Source organism: Monopterus albus, unplaced genomic scaffold, assembly GCF_001952655.1.
Source record: "Monopterus albus unplaced genomic scaffold, M_albus_1.0 scaffold237.1, whole genome shotgun sequence".
NCBI classification, from domain to species: Eukaryota; Metazoa; Chordata; class Actinopteri; order Synbranchiformes; family Synbranchidae; genus Monopterus; species Monopterus albus.
This window is the reverse complement of record NW_018128117.1, coordinates 523,425-535,951: the sequence shown is the minus strand read 5'-3', so window position 1 is coordinate 535,951 and position 12,527 is coordinate 523,425. Positions and strand designations below refer to the sequence as shown.

At 41.9% G+C, this 12,527-nt stretch overlaps 1 protein-coding gene across 3 annotated transcripts; it reads left to right on the top strand.

Moving 5' to 3' along the window:
* The first annotated feature begins 1,099 nt into the window (after positions 1-1,099).
* smad9 (SMAD family member 9) lies at positions 1,100-9,791 on the top strand. Of its 3 annotated transcripts, none has more exons than XM_020620466.1 (8): positions 1,100-1,217; positions 2,781-3,304; positions 4,024-4,239; positions 4,456-4,704; positions 5,781-5,891; positions 7,799-8,020; positions 8,620-8,855; positions 9,137-9,791. In XM_020620466.1, the coding sequence occupies exons 2-8, from the start codon at positions 3,109-3,111 to the stop codon at positions 9,278-9,280; spliced, it is 1,374 nt and encodes a 457-aa protein (XP_020476122.1). In that variant the 5' UTR covers positions 1,100-1,217; positions 2,781-3,108; the 3' UTR covers positions 9,281-9,791. The 3 variants fall into 3 exon arrangements, with proteins under 3 accessions (XP_020476122.1, XP_020476120.1, XP_020476121.1); XM_020620464.1 differs by having other exon boundaries at positions 8,599-8,855; XM_020620465.1 differs by lacking the exon at positions 1,100-1,217 and adding an exon at positions 2,288-2,466 and having other exon boundaries at positions 8,599-8,855.
* Positions 9,792-12,527: the final 2,736 nt, after the last annotated feature.

Below are 12,527 nucleotides of genomic sequence, written 5' to 3'. Positions count from 1 at the left end.
TACTATGATGGACTCTAAATCCTGGCTGAAAATCCTCAAACAAATCATTCTTGTGCAAGTGGTCACATAACTGCTTTGCAACAGCTTTTTGAAGGATTTTGGAAATAAATGGGAGATTGGATATTGGTCTATAATTAGCTAGGACACCTGGGTCAAGAGTAGGCTTTTTGAGTAGAGGTTTAATTACTGCTTTTTAAAAGCCTGTGGAACATAATCTGTTAATAGAGAGAGGTTAATCAGATCTAGTATGGATGTGTTGATTAGGGGAAAGACGTCTTTGAGCAGCCTGGTCGGGATGGGGTCCAGGAGACATGTTGATGATTTAGATGAAGCAATTGTTGAGGTCAACTCAGAGAGATCTATAGGGGAGAAGTAGTCCAAGTATAAATGAGGTCTCACAGATGTTTCTAAAGCCATTGTAGTAGATGACACATCTGCAAGAGCTGTGGGAGTGGTCCGACCAATTTTTTTCTCTATGTATGTGCAAACTGAGAGTGTAACAGTCAGCTGGAATTACATTGAAGTAATTCCTGATTATAATCTCCTGTCAGCTGTTTAGGAGTCTGATGGCAGTTGGAAAGAAAGAGTTATTTAGTCTAGAAGTGCTGCATTTCACACTTCTGTACCTATGGCCTGAACAGTCCATACTGGGGGTGGGTGGGGTCCTTGAGGATGGAGGCAGGTCTCCTGCAGTCTCTGCCTTGCAGAGAGGGCAGTGGAGTCTTGGTGATCTTCTTAGCAGTCTCTCTCTACAGGAGCTTGCAGTCCATAACAGTAGTGCTGCCATACCAGACAGCGATACAGCTGGTCAAGATGCTCTCGACGATGCAGCTGTAGAAGTTGCTGAGGATCAAATCATGTGCTAAAATCACATCAGTTGATTTTACAACTCACACATTCGTCTTTTTGGTTGCCTAGTGTATTTGGCATCACACTAGTCCACCTTTTCTATATTTAGGCCTATGCCAAGTGATGATGAGTGACTCATGCTGTACCTTGCAGTTCAGCAGACTTTTATTTTGAAATGTGCTGCTGGAGGCTGTTTTCTTTGAGCCGAGTTGACACTCCAGCACAAGCTCGCAGACACAATCCGCGCTCACATGCGCGTACGAACAGACACACACCTTGGCTGCTTCAGTTTGCTGGTCTGACTGACCACAGACGGGAAGCCTTCCCACTCCTCCACTCTCTGCGGTGCACTTGTTATCACAACACAGGTGAGAGAATTAACAGATTTTGTGTATTTCAAGAAATGGATTTTCTTTCTGTGCCATATGTTGTTACGTGTTTATAGCCCCGTTAAATATTCAAGATTGATGTTAAATACGCGTAAATGTGTTTTGACACTGCTGAGCATCTGTTTGTCGCTTAAATTTTCTGTTCTACTATTATTATATTGACATGACTGAGTTTAATAAGTGTCGTCTATACTTCAGAATTAATAGTATTTGAGCACGAATTCAAGAATATTCAAAAGCAGGGTTTTCTGCGCCTGATAGACCTGTTAAAGTTTATAGTCTGTAGTAGCATGTTAATGAGCGGTGACAAGGATTTTGCCTGATTTAGTTTCCGCTCGAATTTTGTAGCGGCAGAGTGACTCGGTAGTAGTAGTAGTAAAAGGAAGCTGGCGTGTTTACTTTCTTGGGAAGGGGGTATCCTGGTGATAAAGCATTGGGTAATTAGCCTATCTGAGCCTGCAGACTGAGTGACGCCAGGCTGCAGGAGCGGTGGCGGCGGACTGCTGCCGCATTGAGCCTGTGCGCTTTTGCTGTCATTGTAAACCCCAGCTGTTCAGGGCGCAGTGGTATGCTGGTTCACGTTGCTTTATTACCTGCGTGTATTTTGAGATGTAACTTCGTTCTGTCGGTAGCTCGTTCCCTGCCAAGATATCTAAGTTACCCGCATCAGATGCGCATAAAGAAACGGGGGTGCGTAAAGCGCAAAGGAGCGACGATAATCTGGCATGAATAAATCTGCACTACCACAAAAATGAGTTTTTCTACCACATTGGTTAAGAATGATAGGCTACTCTGTTCCGCAGGACGTTCTGCTGTAGGAGATAAAACAATATTTAAGTAGGAAATCAACTTCCTACTGAGTCTTTGACATACTGTACAAATATTTGAGAAAAAGGTAATTTTTCAGAAAGATGGTGCAGCCACTCAGGTAGGCTACCTAAATATGTTCAATAAGAGCACATACGTCTTTATCTTATTGTTGTCATTTTGGTAACTTTAAATGGTTTTTAGATGGACAGACCAACAAACAGGGAGAGAGCTCTGTGTCCGTTCCCCTCCCTCCCTCTCCCCCTCCTGTCCTGTGATGTGTTCTGGCCAGACAGTGTGGCTCCTGGGCGTCAGTGGCATGATCATAGAAACAGAGGCCAAAAAGGACATTCCTCATTGTTGGTGAATCAAGAAATGAGCTTGGTCATTTTGCCCTGTTTTCTTCCCTGAAACAGTTTGGGTATGCATTTCATTTTGTCCATAGAGTATAATAGTCTTATTCTTCAGGATGTTGGAGATCAGTTCGGTGCAGGTATGGTGCTCTGCTGATACAAATCTTCCCCTAATGCCCATATCATTAAATATGGTGTTCCGTGTTTGACTTCACTTTGGCATTTGTCATCACTCCAGAACATCTTATCACCTAGTAACTCTGGCTCAATTCCCCTACAGTTAAATCCCAAGTTGTCTTTTCTACCTCTGAAGCCTTTCACCAGCCATGCATCTTCCCGAGCTACATTAGCAGTTAATGCTGTCTCTCACTTCTCTTGCCAGATGATTGAAACTTGACCAGGAGTTCTAGCCGTGTGAAGAATAATCTTCCCTGCAGGAGACTTTGAATCGAGAGCTGCCAGATCCCTCCTGTGCCAACCCAGAGAGGGGATTTAGGGTTTGGCAGGAGTCCAGCTCCTTCACCAGCACTGCTCGGAAGTAACAGTGGAATACAAAAAACAGCCTGTTTACACAGACTCGCCACGCTGCCTGTTATCCTCATATCTGTGATTCTTCTCTGCCCTGGCTACTTGCTCTTGTCCTCAAGGGAACATTTATCTCTTTAACAGCTCCCATCAGCTCATCTCACCTACCATTTATTCATCTCACAATGAACTCCTCTACATCCATTACATCCCTTTTCTCCTTCACCAGCCCGGCGGTGAAGCGCCTTCTTGGCTGGAAACAAGGGGATGAGGAAGAGAAGTGGGCAGAAAAGGCTGTGGACTCTCTAGTGAAGAAACTGAAGAAGAAGAAAGGGGCAATGGAGGAGCTAGAGAGAGCCCTCAGCTGCCCTGGGCAACCCAGTGAGTATCTCAGTGTCATCAGATACAGGTCGAAACCATTGACTGGGGATGACAAGATAAAGCTGATGGGTCTTGGGTTATACAGGATAAAAATGTTTCTGACTTTATTTGTCTTACTTTACATGCTTATTTGCCTGTTATAAGCTAAAAAGGTTGGGACCCACTAATCTAGTCAGTAAAGATGGCTGTGGGGTCACAGCTTTGATTGCATCAGATGACTTCTGTCAGTGTTCTTTCACAAAACAAAGAAACAACTATGCCACAGCTCTAGAAAAGGTTTTTTTTTTTACAAGCCTTACATGTAAAACTATACTAGTTAATTATCATTTTCTTTTAAAACCTGATAAAAAGAAATCTTATGTAGCATGACTGTCGCTACTTCTCAGTATTTTTTGTGTGTTCATATTGAATGCCATCAGGATAAGTAAAGATACTTTGGTACAAGCATATTGGCTGAACAGAGATACAGTAGTAAATACTAATGCCCAGCAGAGTTTCTGTGAAACATACATGTTTCAGCTGATCCACTTATAGCTTGCAGACATCCCTCTTAAAAGTACACTGTGGGTAACAGCTGTATTAGTAACAGGACAAAGTGCTGATTTCTATTTACCCTGGTAGAAAATGTGTCTCATCATGATTAAGGCCTAAATCACCAGAAGCTAAACATGCAACAGAGTCTGAATTGAGATAGGTGCTGGTTCATTTTAATTTTTCAGGCAAGTGCGTGACAATTCCTCGGTCGCTGGATGGAAGGTTGCAGGTGTCCCACAGGAAGGGTCTGCCCCATGTCATCTACTGCAGGGTGTGGCGTTGGCCTGACCTGCAGTCCCACCATGAGCTGAAAGCCCTGGAGTGCTGCGAGTTCCCCTTCGGCTCCAAGCAGAAGGACATCTGTGTGAACCCCTACCACTACAGGCGTGTGGAGACTCCAGGTACACAGCAGAAAATATTTTAAATTATACAAAATAAGGCAATTCTTGAATTTTAATTTATAGCAGTAACGCTTTCATGGGTTCTCAAATAGAAGCAGGACATGTGATTCAGTCTATCCAAAGCCAAAATAATTTGCAGTAATATAATCTTTTACACCGGAATCTGGCTCTTGCTGTCTCCACCTCTCTACATATTTCTTTCCTTTCTCCTCTTAGTGCTACCACCGGTTCTGGTCCCACGTCACAGTGAGTTCAACCCTCAGCACAGTTTACTGGCTAAATTCAGAAACGCCTCTCTGCACGAGCCTCTGATGCCCCAGAACGCCACCTATCCCGACTCCTTCCCTCCGTTGCCCTTCTCCTCCTCCTCTCCTCCTTCCTCCCTCGCCCAGTCTCCCACCTCACAGAGTTACCCCAACTCCCCCAACAGCTCTGCAGAACCTGGCAGCCCATATCACATCACAGGTAGGAATCAAAACAAGCAAGCTGATACTTTGTTACAGCTTGTGTGAAATGTTCTGCGAGCAGGTGGCAGTTTTACCATGGCTGTAGCTGATTCTGATTTCATCATTAATCACGTTAATAATTTAATCAATTAAAATATATATTAACCGGCAGCGCAGAATATGAGGATGTGCAGTAACTGTCAGAAAATGGTGTAGTTTGCTGTAGTAACCTGCTTACACCACTAGATGGCTGTTTAATGAAATAGTTATGTGCTTGTACCAACTGTAAAATGAACATAGCTCCTTGCCAATATAAGAAAGCAATAGTGGCACTGTAGCTTCCTGTGCTTACACTGTTGCAGTTGTTGATGAACACTGCAGCATGAAGTGTCCGATTTGTTGTCTGATGTAGGTGCTCACTCAGGCTCCGTTAATGCACGCTGGAAAAGACATGTCAGACATCTGAGAGCACCGCTGTAGCTGCGCTGCTAATGTTCAGGATACAAAGTAGATGATTCCAACAGAATCAGCATGAAAGTGATTAACTGTATGAGTGACATCGCCCTGCTCTGAGTATATATGCTTTTTGTCTGGTGGTAGTGCCTATAAATGCAGAACATTTCCTGGACTGATAAAGTTAGCGACATTATTTATTCACCACTGGCACATCTGTAGGCATCCAGCTCAGCAGCTCTACTGCCTACGAGTACTGCTACCTGCACTGAACAACACACAAGTCACTTCAGTCGTATGCTTATTATCTTACTTAAAACAAGGATTGTATTTGTGTATAGTCTGTATAGTGACAGGAGTGGAAGCTCCAATTTCACATCATTATGTTGTTTTATTTTGCAACTCTGTTGTTTACTTCATCTTTAAATTCCCAATTTACTCAGAGTTTACAGAGAATATAGATTACATTGGTAAACTTTTTATGAATAAATGTATTTCACTTTAACAATTGACTGATAATTGAATAACCTAGCAACTATCTATTAAGGAAATTGCTAGTCTCAAACTCAAGTCCCTGATCAGCATGCATCAATTACTTTTCCAATTTATCTGCTTCTTGTGATTTGTGATGTTTTTGTCCAGCTGAGAGTCCCCCCCCTCCATACAGCGTGATGGAGACAAGCCCTCAAGAGGATGTGAAGCCCAGTAACTCCACAGAAACCATTAAACTCACTTTTTCCGCTCCACACAGAGGTACAGTGACTTCAGTTCACACAATCGGAGATATACAGGAAGTAGAAATGCACACTGTTATTTCTGCATATGACACAATATACCTTGAAATTATAAAAAAAAATGTCTACAGATAGAGATGTTGTTGTATACAGAACAATATTACACTATTCATTAATACAGTGCCTTGCTAAAGTATTCGGCCCCCTTGAACTTTGCGACCTTTTGCCACATTTCAGGCTTCAAACATAAAGATATAAAACTGTAATTTTTTGTGAAGAATCAACAACAAGTGGGACACAATCATGAAGTGGAACGAAATTTATTGGATATTTCAAACTTTTTTAACAAATAAAAAACTGAAAAATTGGGCGTGCAAAATTATTCAGCCCCCTTAAGTTAATACTTGGTAGCGCCACCTTTTGCTGCGATTACAGCTGTAAGTCACTTGGGGTATGTCTCTATCAGTTTTGCACATCGAGAGACTGAAATTTTTGCCCATGCCTCCTTGCAAAACAGCTCGAGCTCAGTGAGGTTGGATGGAGAGCATTTGTGAACAGCAGTTTTCAGTTCTTTCCACAGATTCTCGATTGGATTCAGGTCTGGACTTTGACTTGGCCATTCTAACACCTGGATATGTTTATTTGTGAACCATTCCATTGTAGATTTTGCTTTATGTTTTGGATCAGTGTCTTGTTGGAAGACAAATCTCCGTCCCAGTCTCAGGTCTTTTGCAGACTCCATCAGGTTTCCTTCCAGAATGGTCCTGCATTTGGCTCCATCCATCTTCCCATCAATTTGAACCATCTTCCCTGTCCCTGCTGAAGAAAAGCAGCCCCAAACCATGATGCTGCCACCACCATGTTTGACAGTGGGGATGGTGTGTTCAGGGTGATGAGCTGTGTTGCTTTTACGCCAAACATAACGTTTTGCATTGTTGCCAAAAAGTTCAATTTTGGTTTCATCTGACCAGAGCACCTTCTTCCACATGTTTGGTGTGTCTCCCAGGTGGCTTGTGGCAAACTTTAAACGACACTTTTTATGGATATCTTTAAGAAATGGCTTTCTTCTTGCCACTCTTCCATAAAGGCCAGATTTGTGCAGTATACGACTGATTGTTGTCCTATGGACAGAGTCTCCCACCTCAGCTGTAGATCTCTGCAGTTCATCCAGAGTGATCATGGGCCTCTTGGCTGCATCTCTGATCAGTCTTCTCCTTGTATGAGCTGAAAGTTTAGAGGGACGGCCAGGTCTTGGTAGATTTGCAGTGGTCTGATACTCCTTCCATTTCAATATTATCGCTTGCACAGTGCTCCTTGGGATGTTTAAAGCTTGGGAAATCTTTTTGTATCCAAATCCGGCTTTAAACTTCTCCACAACAGTATCTCGGACCTGCCTGGTGTGTTCCTTGTTCTTCATGATGCTCTCTGCGCTTTAAACGGACCTCTGAGACTATCACAGTGCAGGTGCATTTATACGGAGACTTGATTACACACAGGTGGATTCTATTTATCATCATTAGTCATTTAGGTCAACATTGGATCATTCAGAGATCCTCACTGAACTTCTGGAGAGAGTTTGCTGCACTGAAAGTAAAGGGGCTGAATAATTTTGCACGCCCAATTATTCAGTTTTTTATTTGTTAAAAAAGTTTGAAATATCCAATAAATTTCATTCCACTTCATGATTGTGTCCCACTTGTTGTTGATTCTTCACAAAAAATTACAGTTTTATATCTTTATGTTTGAAGCCTGAAATGTGGCAAAAGGTCGCAAAGTTCAAGGGGGCCGAATACTTTCGCAAGGCACTGTATTTCAGGTTAGCCATTGCAGATGTTAAAATCACATTATTGCATCAATGTGATAAAGTATCTAAATTTAAGTATACCGTGATAGAGTATTCTCTTCAAATTGTCCACCTCTGTTTAGATTTGCGGCCTGTGTGTTACGAGGAGCCAGAGCACTGGTGTTCCATAGCTTACTACGAGCTCAACAACCGGGTGGGGGAGACTTTCCACGCGTCATCCCGCAGCGTCTTGGTGGACGGCTTCACAGACCCATCCAACAACAAGAACCGGTTCTGCCTTGGCCTGTTATCCAATGTCAACCGCAACTCCACCATTGAACACACACGCAGACACATAGGCAAAGGTAGGCTGGACGACTCATGCAGGTAATTCATCAGAACATATGCTTCTTTGCATAAGTTACCCAACAAACATTAGAAGAGAACAGGGACTGAGGAGAAGTTCATCTGCAAAAGCTACACATTACACTTTAAAAAAAAAAAAAAAAAAAAAAAATTCCCGGGTTGTGCATGTGTCTTTGCAAGGAATCACATTACCTCAGGCTTTAGCTAGACTTGTCTCCTTGTACTGAATCCTTTCTCGGACATGAAGTGTCTTTGTGGGTTAGAGAAAACTGAGCTCTATGAAGATGTGTGTGGTTTTGGATGATAGGGGTGACACCAAAAGTTGAGGATAGTTGGTCCCCAACTTGTTTTTCAGTTTGTATAAAAGAAAATGATTGAATAGGTTTATCTTGATTGTTTTTACTGTATTTGTCTTAATGGATAAAGGCCAGTTTTATGCTCTTTTTGACATGCTCTGATATATTAAGTATTGCATTTGTAACACAGCAAAAGGACAGGTTGTTTTTGTTTACCACATTAAAGTTAATTCACTTAGTACTGATTTGATCATTTAGGGACTATTTGATTTTCTTCTCAGGTTTACACCTGTATTATGTAGGTGGCGAGGTGTACGCAGAGTGTCTGAGTGACAGCAGTATCTTTGTCCAGAGCCGTAACTGCAACTTCCAGCATGGCTTCCACGCCACAACTGTGTGTAAGATCCCCAGTGGCTGCAGCCTCAAGATCTTTAACAACCAGCTGTTTGCTCAGCTCCTCGCCCAGTCCGTGAACCATGGCTTCGAGGTGGTCTATGAGCTCACTAAGATGTGCACCATCCGCATGAGTTTCGTTAAGGTACTGAGCATTTTTATAAAATGAAACATTTGGGGATATGTCACATTCTGATTTTCCTTTAGCCCACATTTCTGCTTGATACCTGTTTGCTTTAATAAGAAGAGTTCAATATCAGCTCAGTTTTTTTACTGTGACTTCATATGTTGTTTATGTTGGTGTTGTGCATTTGGACTGTACAAAAGGTGGGATCACACTTATTCACTTAAATCCCTATTAATTTCAATAGTTAACTGAACTGCCAGCATGCACAGCTGAGACTTATGGTTGTGTCCTCTCCTCAGGGATGGGGTGCTGAATACCATCGGCAAGATGTGACCAGCACCCCCTGCTGGATTGAGGTGCATCTCCATGGGCCCCTGCAGTGGTTGGACAAGGTCCTCACACAGATGGGCTCCCCACACAACCCTATTTCTTCAGTGTCATAGTTTGGACACCCTCACATCTTTTGTGGGTGCTCTCAGTCCTTCCCACAGGTAGTTGTAGATCCGGTAGCTTCTAATTCCAGATTTTGTGCTATGCCCCTCTTTTGAAATCTCAGAGAAAATCTGTTACAGCCTGGTTACATCTTGCTGCAAAGCGTATTACTGATTTTCATTTAGCTAAATTACAACTCATGTAGTTAAATGAGCAAGTGATTCTTAATTTCATGCTAATGTATTTCAACTCTTACTCTTTCCACTGGGACATGTATGAAAGGTAATCTTTGCCAAGACGTTAGATGGCACACACATCACATTTCGAGCCCTATTCATTTTGCAGCTCAGTATTTGAGAGTGCAGAGGCATGGATTTGTAAGAGTTGCATGTTAAGTGCTCTCCAAGATGAGAAAAAAAGGATATATTTATAGGTACTCAGACTTGTCATAAATGTAATTACATTGGTATGTACTGTAATACCATGTTTGACTCCATATGCTAGTTGTTTCCATTAAAGCTTTTTTAAATGAACTTTATAGAGCTGCGTATGTTAAAAGCATAGCACTGCAATAATTTCTGTTTTAAATTTTTAATCATATTCACAGCAGGGGACATACACTTCACCTTTAAGAGAGGGGGGAAAACTGAGTACACAGCTTCTTCCTGCCAATTTTAACATGAAGACAGAGCTAGCATAACCAACATTCATCCTTCCAAACTTCATTTGCATGTAGTTAGAATTTACTGTTTCTGCAACAGTCTGATTAAAAACCAAATATTCTGTTAGACAAGTCCTGAAAGCTGCACTTGACTAAAGGGGCTACAGACACGCATTACACAATTATTGACTGTCACAAGTACCAACACTTCATTACACATTTTGTACCTTCCTAATTAAGTCAAAATGTCTCTCACTAGTGTAACTAGTGACCTGAATCCATGCTTGACTGCTTAACATATCAGAGCCTTTACAGTTAACTAGTAAGACTTTCAGTGTTACTAGTTCGATCCAGAAGGCCACAAGTGTGTCAAAAAGCTGACTAGTTGGGACTTTGGAGCTACCAATATGCCACCTGGTGTTACTAGCATGACTTACAGTGGAACTTGTTGGACAAAAATTGCCACTAGCTGCTGGAAAAAAGTGACTAATAAGAGTTTGTTCAACTAATATGACAAAATGTCCCACTTGTGGAGGAAAATGATGTCTCATATCAAGAATATCATAAATGCTAAAACAGTTTGTCATAAATCATCAAGGGATAAGGCTGGTTAACAATCTCCATACAGACTAAAACCAACAGCAGATTGTTTTAACATGAAGACAGAGCTAGCATAACCAACATTCATCCTTCCAAACTTCATTTGCATGTAGTTAGAATTTACTGTTTCTGCAACAGTCTGATTAAAAACCAAATATTCTGTTAGACAAGTCCTGAAAGCTGCACTTGACTAAAGGGGCTACAGACACGCATTACACAATTATTGACTGTCACAAGTACCAACACTTCATTACACATTTTGTACCTTCCTAATTAAGTCAAAATGTCTCTCACTAGTGTAACTAGTGACCTGAATCCATGCTTGACTGCTTAACATATCAGAGCCTTTACAGTTAACTAGTAAGACTTTCAGTGTTACTAGTTCGATCCAGAAGGCCATAAGTGTGTCAAAAAGCTGACTAGTTGGGACTTTGGAGCTACCAATATGCCACCTGGTGTTACTAGCATGACTTACAGTGGAACTTGTTGGACAAAAATTGCCACTAGCTGCTGGAAAAAAGTGACTAATAAGAGTTTGTTCAACTAATATGACAAAATGTCCCACTTGTGGAGGAAAATGATGTCTCATATCAAGAATATCATAAATGCTAAAACAGTTTGTCATAAATCATCAAGGGATAAGGCTGGTTAACAATCTCCATACAGACTAAAACCAACAGCAGATTGCATCTACTCACTGTTAATGTCTGTCAGTCCTGGATTAGTGATTAAGGGATTTCAGTGGCATAAGATTTAAATTAACCTTAGACAGAGAAATACCTGCTACCTTCACGTCACATCTGGAATACCTCCAGATAATGCAAGGATGATCCATGATTCACATTGATTAAATGTATAACAATGCCCTAAACAGGGCAGGGATAGTACCTTTGATTAAGCACATTAACAGTCATAGCCAGGAGAGTTCATCTCCCCTGTCAAAGCTGTCAGTGCCTCCCCACAAGGAGCCCCCTCAGAGACCACCCGCCATGGCACCAAGGAGACCTCCGAAGAAGAAGAAGAAGAAGACCGACCCATCCAGTCCAAACGAGCTCAAGCCTCCACCTGCTCTAAGAGAAGCCCAGGACGTTCCCAAGGCTGGACCACCACAGCTCAGCAGACGCCCACCCCTGAAGGGGTCTCTGCTGAGACGAGTTTTACCTTGTGGGACAACATCCTGTATCTCTATGAGCTTGTCTGTGGGACTGTAATACTGTCAGCTCTTACCAACACTTCAGCTTTCCTGATGTAAACGGTTCTAATCCAGTGTCTGTTTTATTTGTTGTTGCTGCACATCTCTAAAAGATCAGCAGTGCCAAGACTGAATTATGCTTCTTTCTCTTCAAGCGTAACACTCAGAATATACTGAGAGGTTCACTGACTGCACTGCACTCCAAAGAGACTGGAGAATAATGCAAGTGAACTCAAATTGAACCAAAGTTTGACATACCGTCTGTCTGCTAGAGAAAGACTTTATACTGTGAAAATGTTCAGTGGTACATTTGCTGTTTGCTGAAAGGAAAACTACTGTAGCTGCTACTTATAGCCATTATGAGTAGCTCATAGCAAAGGTTTGTATCAATTTGGAAGTACCTCAATACTTGGTGTTGGTTTACAGGTACAATCCAGATTTAAAGCCTTTTACTATCGTAGCCTAGATGGTGGCACATTATGTCCATGCTGCTGTCTGTGACTCTGCAATAGATCGTGCTCTTGAACACAGTAAGTGTAGAACAATTCAAAGCAGAAACTTTATATTTATAGAGTAGATGGTCTGATAGGAATTGGCATAAATGTGCATTTTAATGAGGGGACTGATTTCACAAAAACTGCACATTCAGATTATTAGCAAATAGTGAAGTGTGTTATTTAGCTCATCAATTAAGATCAAAGTGAGGATGGAGGCAGCTTTCCTACACACCCTGTGGTGGTAAATGCTCTGCAGAGAGGGCAGTGGGGTCCTGGTGATCTTCTCCACAGTCTTTACCACTCTCTGC